The sequence below is a fragment of the Balaenoptera ricei genome, chromosome 10, assembly GCF_028023285.1.
Source record: "Balaenoptera ricei isolate mBalRic1 chromosome 10, mBalRic1.hap2, whole genome shotgun sequence".
Lineage (NCBI taxonomy): Eukaryota > Metazoa > Chordata > Mammalia > Artiodactyla > Balaenopteridae > Balaenoptera > Balaenoptera ricei.
The window spans coordinates 86749677-86763709 of NC_082648.1; the positions used below are offsets into that span (position 1 = coordinate 86749677).

Below are 14033 nucleotides of genomic sequence, written 5' to 3' on the forward strand. Positions count from 1 at the left end.
GATAACACTAAGAATACAAAAATGGAGGTGATATATGATGAAACTGCAACAGTGAGGCTATCGAAGCAATGAAATTGGTACAGTACTTTCATATAATTTAGAATGTTAACAGGGATTTTTAAATATTCGTACTGTCCTTTGGCAGAGCAATCCTATGTGTGGAAAGGACAGGAAAAAGAAAAGCAGAAAAAATTGAAGTGTTTGTAGAATGTTATTTAAAATAGAGAACTATCTGGATGAGCATAAATGTTTAACACTGGGGGCAGTGAAACAAATTATAGTTCATTAACTCAATGGATGAATACAGAGTAAAAGTGGTAACTCGAAGATTGTAACAACATGGAATAGATATTTGATACATAAAAATAATCAAGCTACAAATTTGTAACTACAATTTGATTTTGAATATTCCTATGAGAAAAAGCCAAACAGAAATTGGAAAATTGAGAAAGTTGACTTATTGCCAGGGAATTATGGATGCTTCTCAGTTGTTATTATATATTGTGTAAGTTTTAAAAAATGCATAATATATCCACGCATAAATACACATATACAAAAATTTAATAACTATATATATTTTAACATTTATTTGTTTTTATTTATTCATTTTATTTTTGGCTGTGTTGGGTCTTCATTGCTGTGCACAGTCCAGTTGCGGTGAGTGGGGGCTACTCTTCGTTGCGGTGCGCGGGCTTCTCATTGCGGTGGATTCTCTTGTTGCAGAGCGCGGGCTCTAGGCACGCGGGCTTCGGTAGTTGTGGCACGTGGGCTCAGTAGTTGTGGCTCATGGGCTCTAGAGTGCAGGATCAGTAGTTGTGGCGCATGGGCTTAGTTGCTCCACGGCATGTGGGATCTTCCTGGACCAGGGCTTGAACCCATGTCCCCGGCATTGGCAGGCGGATTCTTAACCACTGCGCCACCAGGGAAGCCCTAGATAACTATATATTTTAAGGGGTTTCCTTCTGTAATTCTGGAGTTTGAGGAATTAGAAGAGTGAGACAGTCCTCACAATGGTTAGGGTTACAGGCTTTTGAGTCAGATAGACCTGGATTCAAATTCTACACCTCTGTTCATTAGCTGCATGACCTTGAGCTTCAGTCTCCTCATCCATGAAAAGGGGATGATACTTGAGCTTTGGTGTGAGGATTATTTAGATCAGAACAACACTACCTTTCAATAAATGATGATCATCAAGGAAGAATGACTTCATCCTCAAAAGGACAGTCCACTGAGACCATTACTTTGAGACAGTGTGACTTCCTTTGACAGAAAGTCAGAATCATTTCAAAGGGAGATGCACAATATTTATTACATTATACATCTTAAAGTTACCCAGTGTAGAGAAAGAAAAAAAAATTTTTTTCCTACTCTTCTGGGTCCTCAGCTTGGGTCTCTGTCAACAAAAATCAGAAAAATAAACAGAAGTTTATTAATACGTATATCTCATAAATGCACGGGAGAAACTCAGGGATGAGTAACTCAAAGGGGTGGTAGAACTTGGGTGTATATAGCATTTTAACAAAGAAAAAATAAATTTGTATAGAAATGACAGGACAAAGGAAAGCATTTTAAGGCTTCCAAGGGCGGGAAACTGTATATACGTAATATATTGGGGGAAACTAACAGAGTGAGGTTTGTTTGGTGTCATCTCTGGGCTAACAGTCTAGAACCTTCTCCAGCAAAGGCAATTTATATTTTGTCTTTAGGCAGAAAGGAGGAGGGTAGAGAGAGCTTTTCCTGTTTTTGCTGCTCCTGATTGCCTTCGGCTCAAAACAGTATGTCAAAGAGTCATATTTGGGGGTGACATAATCTGGTTTCCTTCACCAGTAAGGTTGTTTTTCAGGATTTTTGCATTTCTTACCATATAAACTTTACTGTTCCAAGCAGTGGGTGTCATAAGATCTACAGTATTGGGACTTCCCTGGTGGTTCAGTGGCTAAGGCTCCGGGCTCCCAATGAGCCTGGGCTCAATCCCTGGTCAGGGAACTAGATCCCACGTGCCACAACTAAGACTTTGCATGCCGTCACTAAAGACTAAGACCTGGCGCAGCCAAATACATATTTAAAAGAAAAAATAGTGGCACAGTGCTTAAGAATCCGCCTGCCAATGCAGGGGACACGGGTTCGAGCCCTGGTCCGGGAAGATCCCACATGCCGTGGAGCAACTAAGCCCGTGCGCCGCAACTACTGAGCCTGTGCTCTAGAGCCTGCAAGCCACAACTACTGAGCCCGCGTGCCACAACTACTGAAGCCCGCGTGCCTAGAGCCTGTGCTCCACAACAAGAGAAGTCACCACAATGAGAAGCCTGCGCACAGCAACGAAGAGTAGCCCCCGCTGGCCACAACTAGAGAAAAACCTGCCTGCAGCAACAAAGACCCAACGCAGACAAAAATAAAATAAAATAAAGTAGCCCTTGCTTAAAAAAAGAAAAAAAAGATCTACGGTATCAGAAGCTTTTTGAAAGGAAAGCAGCGCTGTGCTCCTTAGGGCTGCTTGACACCATATGTATGTGTATGCAGTTAGTTACACTTATATACCTATATTAAATATATATATATGTATCCATACTTATTTTATTCTTTCTGCCTTTATAGTCAGACAACTCCTGTATGTTTGTGTTAAAAGTGATTAGCCAGTTGGATTAAGGGACTTACATAAGCAACAGAAAGATAAAATTATCACGTGAATTCCATTTGATGTCATAATTCCTCTGCCTCAGGGAGGGTTTTTTAAATCAGATCAGTTGTAGAGTAGGAAAGGGGAAGCAGGAGGGGATAGGGAAAGGCAAGCAAGACCAGGGAAGTTGGTGGGTTTTCAGAATGCAGAAACCTAAGTAGAGACCTACAATGGATCACTAAGGATGGCAACTTTTGTGATTTTTTTTAAACGCTTAATTAAAAGCTTTGCTTTATTGGATATGGTGGTCACTTCCCCGCAGGCTCAGTGATTTCCTGAAATACAAGTCTGTCCATGTTCTTGCTCTCCTCACTACCAAAACCAAAACCAAACAAATAAGGTTCTTTTTTTTTTTTTGTACATTTTTAGTCTTTTTTAAAAAATTTTATTTTATTTATCTTTTTATACAGCAGTTTCTTATTAGTTATCCATTTTATACATATTAGTGTATACATGTCAATCCCAGTCTCCCAGTTCATCCCACCACCACCACCACCCACCCACCACTTTCCCCCCTTGGTGTCCATACGTTCAAACAAATTAAGATTCTTAGCAGGGCTCAGGTGATGTGACCTCTTTGCCCACCTCTCCATTCCCTGCCTTACACTAGCGTGCTTCTTTTTTTTTTTTTTTTTTAATGGTTTATTTATACATTTAGGCCACCGGCCATGTGGGATCTTAGTCCCTCCGGGCCAGGGATGGAACCCGTGCCCCCTGCAGTGGAAGCGTGGAGTCCTAACCACTGGACCACCATGGAAGTCCCCTAGGGTACTTCTCTAGGTCCAGAAGAACAGGCAATTCACCGTCTGTGCATTTTCTCCTGCTGTTTCCTTGGACTGGAATGCTAGTCTCACCTTTCTTTGCCTGAAGAGCAATGATTTACTTTAAAAACCTCTACTATCTGTCAGGAACACGCACCTGGCTCTTCATGCGAGCACTGGCCCCAGCCTCTCAGCTCTGTGCATATCTCTATTTTTTTTTTTAAATCTCATATTTATTTAATATTCCATACAATGTATTTTATTTTGACATGTCAGTTTCCTAGACCCCCATGAAATTATTTAATCTTTGTATCCTGTCGCCTAGCAGGGTGTGACACTCAAGAAATGTTAATATGGCTGAAACGAAACCCACGTTTGGTTACCAATGACCAGTGACCTCACATACCTTGGGCTCAGAATCCCTAAACTATATCTCAAAATCACTGTGCCGGCCAGCGCCTTCGGAACACGAATCCCTTTTGCAGGGTTTGAAATGTGTCAAGTCCCCATTACTCACCTTAGGTCATGGCTCCAAGCCTGGGCCAACCCTGATCCGTGAGAGAAGGAGAAACCTAACTTCTAGGAAAGCGGAGTCCTATGTGTGGGGTGGAGGGGGGATTGGGCCGGGGTGGGGGGGAAGCAGCACTGTGGGCAGCGCCGGGGCCGTCCAGGCTCGGCCAGAGCTCACCCCCGGCCCTCGCAACCACCCGCCTCTACACTCGCTCGGTTTTCAGGTGGACACCACGCACGTGAGTGCCGCATCCGTGCCCCGTGTCCTGGCGAACGTCACCGAACACTTCTGCCCGGACCCCTGCAGCCGGGGCAGCAGCAGCCGTCGCAGCGCGGCGAGATGGGGTGGATGTCACCACGCGCCGGCGGCGGGACCACGGAGAGGAAGCTGTCGGGGTTCGAGGCCCGGCACCCCGGAAACCCCGAGGGAAAGAGGGGGCCGGGAGGCGTTGACCCGTTTCCCCGGAGTTGCGCAAGAGCAAGGGCGGCCTGGCAGGCTGGGACCGTCTGGGCGGGCATTCCCGCCGCGGCCCCCACCCGGAGGCCGAACCAAAAGCGAAAGGAGCCGGGCCCCCCCACCCCCACCCCGCGGCCCCGCAGCCCCGCAGCCCCGGCGTCGCGTTCGCGGGGAGGTCGCCGCGCGCCTGCAAGTCGGCGGGGCCGCCGCTTTGTGACTTCACTCGTTTCGCAACAAGCCCGGGCAGCCCGCGCCCCACCCACCCCCGGGCCGCCGCCTCGCCGCCCGCCGCCCGCCGCCTCGCTCCGCTCTCCGCGCTTCCCCTCCCTCCGGGGCCGGGCCTGCCCCGCCGTCGCGGAGCCTCCCGCCCGGCCGCCCGTGGCTGTTCGCGCCGTGGCCGCCGCCGCGCCGCGGGTCAGCACGTGCGCGGCCCCCGCCTCCCAGCAGCGCGGAACCCCCGTTCCGACCCCGCAGAGCGCAGCGCCCTCCTGGCGGCGGCGCGATGCTGTGCTTCCTGAGGGGAATGGCCTTCATCCCCTTCCTCCTGGTTACCTGGTCGTCCGCCGCCTTCATCATCTCCTACGTGGTCGCCGTGCTCTCCGGGCACGTCAACCCCTTCCTCCCCTACATCAGGTGAGGAGCCGGGTGGGAGGCAGGACGCGGGACGGGGCAGAGGCACCGCGGGGGAGCACTGCTGATGCGGAGGGAAGGGGTCCAGACCCAGCTGGGGCGTCTTGCGGAAAGATGGAGCACTGACGACCAGGAGGGGGTGCTCCTGGCAGTCCCGGGAGGTACAGGGAGGCAGGGGGTGGGAGCTGAGCAGTTCTGGTTTTACCCCCAACACTGAGCAGAGTGGCATCAGGAGCCATCGAGGATGCACAGTAGAACTTTGAGACTGGGTATGGGGCAGAATCTCTGGAAGACGCTTCTTTGGCGGTATTGGAACAAGGATGGATCCTGTTGGCTGCCACTCATTGAGTGTGTAAGAGGCAGATCCAGGTGTATGCTAAAACAGCTCATGTATTTCACTCCTGCTTCCAACGTCCTCGTGAAGTGGCTGTCTGGCTCATTTTTCTTGCAAGGAAACTAAGTTTAAGCTGATGTTGAAATTCATCAGTGTGACACTGATGTCACAGCTAAGAAATGGTGGAAGCAGAACTCACACCCAGATTCATTCCCATGCCAGAAGCAACACCATGCTACTTTTGGTAGCGGTGTTTGGGAGCCACTTTAAGCTCTCTTGGGTGGAGCTGCCCAATATCCCTCTGGGTACTGGGCCTTCAAATTGTCAACAATTGGTGACATCTCTTGTGTTGTCATTATACCATTTTGTCTTTCATGAGTTTTGGCCTCTACCTTTAATTTTAAAAAAAAAAATAAATTTATTTATTTATGGCTGCATTGGGTCTTCGTGGCTGCGCACAGGCTTTCTCTAGTCGTGGCGAGCGGAGGCTCCTCTTTGTTGCGGTGTGCGGGCTTCAGTAGTTGTGGCATGCGGGCTCAGTAGTTGTGGCTCGCGGGCTCTAGAGCGCAGGCTCAGTAGTTGTGGTGCACAGGCTTAGTTGCTCTGCGGCATGTGGGATCTTCCCAGACCAGGGCTCGAACCCGTGTCCCCTGCATTGGCAGGCGGATTCTTAACCACTGCGCCACCAGGGCCTCTACCTTTCTTGAGAGTCACTTTATCAGTGCCCAGGACACGCGTCTGGATCCTCTTAGTGTGGCTCCCAGCTCTGCGCCTTGACTGTGGTAATGGTGTTCCTTAAACATTGGAAGAATCCATCCTTATCCAAGTGGTGTGACCGCTCTGGGTCTGTATTGATTGGTGAGGGCATTATAAAGTTGGTGACACCCAAGGTTACTGCTTAATTATTGTAGGGTTTGTAGAGATTACAGAGATTGTAGGGCCTCTTCTTGCAGCCATTCTGCCTGGTGAGCAATGCTCTATAATCTTTTTTGTAGGCGAGGAAGGGGAAATGAAGTGAAGCAAGAGGGGACTAGAGTTTGAAGATGCAAGGAAGCAAGTGATATGCAGAATAGTACACAGAAGCAAATCTGTAGTAATGGTGATGGTTTTGCCCACGCAAGATGAGGCATCCCATGCATCGAGGAGACTTTCCCATCAGGTGTGGTGCCCCTGCAGAAACCTCGGCTTGGTTTCTCATGGCTTGTCCCAAGTGCCATTGTCTTGCTTCTCTTGTATCTGAAGTGGGATAGATCCTCTTAGACTGAGGTAAAAAGCAAGAGTTCACTCCCTGTAATGCTTTTTATTGAGAAAATAGCAGCTGTGTTTGTTGCCAGTTTGAAGGTCAGAGGCAGGTAGTATTTGGTACACATTGGCTAGGCGATCAGAGGCAGGGTTTGAGTCTTTGTAGAGGTGTCTGATGTAGTTGTGATTAATATCACCTCCAGGTGAGCTATTAGACATTCAGAAATGGGGAAATGAGCTGACAGGACCAACCACTTGTAAGATGCTCAAATCACAGACATTCCAAGGAAGAGGTTTTAAATTTAGGAAGGAAAGGAAACTTTCAGGAAAAAGTGGAGGAACAGGAGAAAATGGCACGAGATTGTTCCCTTGTTGCCGGGAGCCTTCAGCCTACAAACACGTGATTGCTTGCCTAAGTGTGCCTGGGGCCTTTAGGTTGCCTGCTCTCTCTGCCTACATAAGTGGCTGGAGCACTGGATTGCCTCTGCCGCCTTCTAGAAAACTAAGTCATTGAGACCAGGGCAAGGGCAAGATTAGAAGGGCAAGTCTCTGGACGTGATGGGATTAACTCCAGATTTATCCATCTGGCCCAGACCGTACTTCTCTAACTCATCTCTGCTCTGATGCCTCCTCTTCTTCCTTACCTCCCACTCCCTCCACTTCCCTCCAGACTCCTTGGCCTCCTTCCTGGGTCTTGAGCATGTCAGGCACACCTCTTCCTCCTGGCCTTTGCACTGGCTATTACTCTGCCAAAATGTTCTTCCTCCAGATATCACCAGGTTTTCTTCCTTACCTCCTTCTTTGTTCAAATATTATCTCTGTGAGGCCTGCTCTGATGGCCCTATTTAACATTGTGCCCTAGTGCTCCTGACCCCCCCATCCAGTCTTGTTCTCCATAGCACCTATTACCTTCTAACAAACTATATGATTTACTTATTTATTTTGCTGATCATCTGTTTTCCTTTGCTGGAATGTAACATCCATGAAGGCTCCTGATATTTGTTGAATTAATATTTCTTGGGTGTTCAACTGTGTGAGTATTGTTATTCTTCCCTCCAGGGCAGGGCAGAGCCCTTTAGGGAAGGCTCGGTAAAGTCACTGGTGGTTGGTCAGTGATCTGGACATATTTAGGGTGAGCACGCTTTTATGCGAAGGCATTGTTCAGCCAATCTGATGTTCTGATGTTTTTTAACAACGCTGCACACTTTAAATAAGAGCCATTGCATTTTACAATTTTGTTTATTTATTGATCTTCCAGTTTTATTGAGCTATGATTGACATGCAGCACTGTATAAGTTAAAGGTGTACAGCATCATGAATTGACTTACATACGTCATGAAATGATCATCGCAATAAGTTTAGTGACTACCCATCATCTCATATAGATACAAAATAAAAGCAAAAGAAAATATTTTTTCCGTGTGATGAGAACTCTGAAGAATCAGTCTCTTAACATACGGCAGTGTTCATTATGTTACTCATGCTGTACATGACATCCCTAGCACCTCCTTGTCTTACAGCTGGAAGTTGGTACCTTTTCGATACCTTCATGTAACGTCCCCTCTCCCCACCCCCACTTCTGGTAACCACAAATCTGATCTTTTTCTGTTTGTTTTGGAAGTATAATTGACCTACAACACTTTGTTAGTTCCTGGTATACAACATAGTGATTTGGTATCTTTGTACACTAAAAAATGATCACCACTAGCCATTGCATTTTAAATAAGATCCAGAACTGTGGAAGAACCTCTTTCCAGTAGGACAATCAGATTCAGCTTTCTTATAAGATATTTTCTGGTAACATTGTTATTCCTCAGTATTTTGGACAAGTGGGCCTATAGCTCTTAGACATATGACAATATGCTCAATCTCATGAATGGAATAAAAATTCAAATTAAAACTCATTTTTGGGAATTCCCTGGTGGTCCAGTGGTTAGGACTCCAGGCACTCACTGCCGAGGGCCTGGGTTCGATCCCTGGTTGGGGAACCAAAATCCCATAAGCTGCGCAGCCCGGCTGAAAACAAAACAAAAGAAAAATCTCACTTTTCATCTACTGGATTGGCAGAAACCCAAATGTTCGATAACACATTCTATTGGTGAGACTTTGGGGCAACAAGCTCCCGTACAATGCTGGTGGGAATGTAAAGTGATTCAATCTCTATGGAGGGACTTGGGCATTATTTATCAAAATGACACAATATCTAAAGTATATTCATAGCACGGCTTTTAATAACAAAAGGTTGGAAACAATACAAATGCCCATCAGTAGAGGACTGGCTTAATAAATGATTTACCCAAGAATATCTCAAACGAAAGCTCTTTTTACACAGAATACTCTCTTTAGAATTTCATTACATTGTTACATGGAAAAAAGCAAGATGCAAACAAAATATGCTACCATTGAGGAGGGGAATAATGTATATCTGTATTTGCTTGCATGAAGAAACTAATAAAAATGGTTTATCTGTGTATGATGGAGGGAGGTGGCCATGGTCAGCAAGACCCTAGCAGATGGAAAAAAAGGGTGGAAATAAGACTTTTCCTGCCACACTTTAAAAAAACTAATCTTTTAATTTTAAGATAATTATAGATTTACATGCAGTTATAAAAAAATAATACAGAAAGATCCCATGTATTTTTTTATCCAGTTTCTCCCAAAGGTAACATCTTCTAAACTTGGCATTAACTTTTTATATGAATTTATTTTTTAGGCAAATGGATGTTTCCTGTCAGAAAATTAAATTAGAAGCGTGGGGATTCAAACAGCCACCAAATTTAGCAAGTTGGAATAACATAGTGTGATGTTTCTGTATTATGAAACCATTAATGCAAGGATGTGAAAACCAAGGACAAATAAAAATCAACCTCAAAGCATTAGTTTAGATTTTTACAGGGCCACGCTCATATTCTTTTTTTTTTTTTTTTAATTTTAGTTATTTATTTATTTTTGGCTGCATTGGGTCTTTGTTGCTGTGCGTGGGCTTTTCTTTAGTTACAGCGAGCGGGGGACACCCCTTGCCACGGTGTGTGGACTTCTCATTGCTGTGACTTCTTATTGCGGAGCACGGGCTCTAGGCGTGTGGGCTTCAGTAGCTGCGGCACGTGGACTCAGTAGCTGCGGCTCTCGGGCTCTAGAGCGCAGGCCCAGCAGTTGTGGCGGACAGGCCCAGCAGTTGTGGCACACAGGCCCAGCCACTCCGCGGCATGTGGGATCCTCCCGGACCAGGGCTTGAACCTGCGTCCCCTGCATTGGCAGGCGGACTCCCAACCACTGTGCCACCAGGGAAGCCCCACGCTCATATTTTTAAGTACAATCATGCTTAATTTGTTATACTTTCTTAGATTTCTTCTCTGACCAAATCCCTCAGGCTATCTTAAATCACCTTTACTTATCAAATGTTCCCAGCTGATAGCCTTTCTTTTTTTATATCTTCTTCTTTGGCTTGTGTCTCCTGCTTCCAGAATATTCTTTGGCCCTTTAGTTTTAAAGTTTTGCCAATTCTGCATCTGCTTTTCATTAGCCTAGACTCACTTTTTTGTGAAATGCTGTTTGCTTGATGGCTTGTGATCTCTGGCCATCCCCACTGTTCCTCCTCATGACCACACATCCTGCTCAGTGACTGATGGCAGAAAACTGGGTCACCAAGAATTAAGCCCCTTAAAAGGGGGGCCAAAATGGCATAGTGAACAAAGTTAAAAGCGGTTGGGGGCTTCCCTGGTGGTGCAGTGGTTGAGAATCTGCTTGCCAATGCAGGGGACACGGGTTTGAGCCCTGGTCCAGGAAGATCCCACATGCTGTGGAGCAACTAAGCCCGTGCGCCGCAACTACTGAGCCCGCATGCTGCAACTACTGAAGCCCGCGTGCCTAAAGCCCGTGCTCCGCAACAAGAGAAGCCACCGCAATGAGAAGCCCGCGCACCGCAATGAAGAGTAGCCCCCGCTCGCCGCAACTAGAGAAAGCCTGCATGCAGCAACGAAGACTCAACACAGCCAAAAATAAAATTAATTAATTAATTAAAATAAAAAAAGAGGTTGGGTCTTTAACTCCAAAAATTAATCTAAAAATTATTTTATCTTTCATTTGGTTAACCATCACAAAATTTAGGTTATAATCACAACTATGTGCTATAATGAACAAAATTCATTAGAATGAACAAAATAAAATGAAAAGACAAAATTCCTATAATGAACAAAAATCTTAAAATGATTCAGGTGCTGATTTTTTAAGGGAGGGATACATACTTTTTCCAATACGGTTTTATGATTACAGGATGCAAAGTTCTTGATTTCACGTTTGTCTTTTTTTTTTTTTAATTATTTATTTATTTTTGGCTGCTTTGGGTCTTCGTTGCTTAGTTGTTCCGCTGCGTGTGGGATCTTCCCAGACCACGGCTTGAACCTGTGTCCCCTGCACTGGCAGGCAGATTCTTAACCACTGCACCACCAGGGAAGTCCCACGTTTGTCTTTTGAAGGGGGATAGGAAGAGATTTATTTTATGTTTTATGACTTCAGTTTTCCCAATGACCGTTGTTAATCTATGTGTAGGGATGTGATCTTGTTTATTGTCAGTCAGTTGCACAAAATATAAGTAGAGATTCAGGGTTCACTGCTGCATCCCCAGTATGTATGACAGTGCCAGACACATAGTAGGTGCTTAGTAAATGCTGCGTGGATGCTGACTAAGATCATTTAGAGCAGAAGGGCCTGTTTTATTCATCTTTTCAGCCTCTCTTCAGTTGTTAGCTCATTCTGCCAGTGTTCACTGTTCATTAACTTTGGTTGTGATTCCAACTGTTCTCCAGACCATTTCTGTTGACTTCATGAAAGTTTCCATGTTTTACAAGATTTGCACCCTCACTTTATAGTCAGTTTGACTGAAATTGTGAATATTTACAACATTGATAATCATACTGAGAGGGAACATAGTGTGGTAGGTAAGGGAATGATTTTGGAGCAGACAGCTTTGGTTCAAATACAAGTCCGCCATGTGCCCCAGCTGTGGGAGTTTGGATATGTGACTTGACTTCTCTCTGCTTCTCTGTGGGTTAATAATAGCACTTCCCTGATGTATTCCCATGTGAACTCACTTAGAACTCATCAACGCCTTGGTCAAGAACATAAGTTCTCTGTGAGCGTTTGCTATTAGTACTATCAAGAGACTGGTCCACATCGGTCTGGATAGATGCCAGCATTAAGTAGGAAAGGACATTTGGTTGAGGGCTAATTTTATAAGTAATCAGTCTGTGAATATAGCAGAAGCTTTCTTAACCAACCTTGACTTAATCCAATTGCTGTCTTAACTGATAATCTCATTCTCTGAAAAATACACTGATGGAGCTGGGGGTCCCTGGGAACCACTTCCAGTGGTGGCTGCGCTCTGAGCTGCTCTGAGCTGCTTGTTCTCTTCTCTCACCTGTTTCTTTGTCCGCTTGGCAAATGCCAGCTGTGTTGGTTCCCAAATGTGTTTATGCCAGTTGTATTTTCTTTACTGTAATTGATTTAACTCAATATACAGAAACTGTTGGTCTGTGATGCAGAAAGATAGTTGTAATTTCTGAGAGAACTCGGTTGAATGCTTTGGAAAGATTCAAGAGACGAGTTGTCAAAACTTGCAGTCTATTTAGTAGTTGTTATGACAAATGTAAAGATTTACAAAAACTGATGAAAAACTAGAAGGATTCTGAACTGAAATTGTTTCAAAAGTGTATTTAAGATTTCCCTCCACTTTTTTTTTTTTAAACATTTATGCAGTTTCTTTTTTTAAAAATTAATTAATTTATTTTTGGCTGAGTTGGGTCTTCATTGTTGCACGCGGGCTTTTCTCTAGTTGTGGCGAGCGGGGGCTACTCTTCACTGCGGTGCGCAGGCTTCTCATTGCGGTGGCTTCTCTTGTTGCGGAGCACGGGCTCTAGGCGCCCGGGCTTCAGTAGTTGTGGCTCGCGGGCTCTAGAGCACAGGCGCAGTAGTTGTGGCGCTCGGGCTTAGTTGCTCCGCGGCATGTGGGATCTTCCCAGACCAGGGCTCGAACCCGTGTGCCCTGCATTGGCAGGCGATTCTTAACCACTGCGCCACCAGGGAAGCCCTCCATCCACTTTAAAGACACCAAAACTGGAAATGAGATGATTCAGAGTAGATGTGGTTTTTATGCCAGGAGGACATACAGTGGACTCGTACTCATGTAACAGCCTTGGCCCACATCAACACGTAGGCAAATGAATGTATGTACATTTGTATATTTGTGGTGTGTACATATCCATATAATTTTTATTATTTTTTTTTAGTTGAAGTGTAGTTGATTTACAATGTTGTGTTAGTTTCAGGTGTATAGGAAAGTGATTCAGTTATACATATACCTATATCTCTATTTTTCAGATTCTTTTCCATTATAGGTTATTATTATAAGATATTAAATACAGTTCCTTGTGCTATACAGTAGATCCTTGTTATTTATCTATTTTATATATATTAGTGTGTATCTGTTCATCCCAAACTCCTAATTTATCCCTCGCCCCCCGAATCCATATAATTTTTGATGGCTTCCTGCTTAAACCAACTCTTTTGATTACTAACTACACTGAATTTCAGGCAATGGTGAATTTTGCTTCCCTGTTCAGCTGCAACAATGGGATTCAGGATAATAAATAATAGGATAATGAGGTCTCTGTGTATAGAGTCACATATTCTGACATGATGTTAATGACATTTCAGTCTTTACAGTGCAGTGATTATTACCTCACAGTATCTCTAAGCCACAGTATCATAAGGACGAAAAGGCAGGCATGCCATTTAAAACTTTGAGCTAGAAAAGTGTTATCCTTGAAATGATAATTTATAGCTTAATATTTTTGTCAAAAAGCATTGCCCAAATTAGTTAATTCTACAAAAAACACAGTAAGAACATTGAAGATCCTAAACTTTTGCAGCTTGTAACATTGTTTGGCTTCTGAGCCAACTGTAAATATATATAAGTTCTCCTCCATTTAAAGTTTTCATTGTCATTTAATTACATAAAATACTTATTTTTCTCGCTGACTTAAACTTGTGAATGTTTTTCTTCTGCTAGTCCTACCTTTTTTTAAAAATTTATTTATTTATTTTGGCTACACTGGGTCTTTGTTGCTGCACGCGGGGCTTTCTCTAGTTGCGGTGAGCGGGGGCTACTCTTCGTTGCGTTGCGCGGGCTTCTCATTGCAGTGGCTTCTCTTGTTGTGTGCAGAGCGCAGGCTCTAGGCGCGCGGGCTTCAGTAGTTGTGGCATGTGGGCTCAGTAGTTGTGGCTCGCAGGCTCTAGAGCGCAGTCTCAGTATTTGTGGCGCACGGGCTTAGTTGCTCCGAGGCATGTGGGATCTTCCCGGACCAGGGCTCGAACCCATGTCCCCTGCATTGGCAGGCGGATTCTTAACCACTGCGCCACCAGGGA

At 44.9% G+C, this 14033-nt stretch overlaps 1 protein-coding gene across 1 annotated transcript in view; it reads left to right on the top strand.

The window, feature by feature from the left end:
- The first annotated feature begins 4839 nt into the window (after positions 1-4839).
- Positions 4840-14033, top strand: part of DRAM1 (DNA damage regulated autophagy modulator 1) — a 43741-nt gene continuing 34547 nt past the window's right edge. The window contains exon 1 of the mRNA XM_059936768.1: positions 4840-5038. Coding sequence (XP_059792751.1) covers positions 4908-5038 — 131 coding nt within the window. The 5' untranslated portion in view covers positions 4840-4907. The remainder of the gene's footprint in view (positions 5039-14033) is intronic.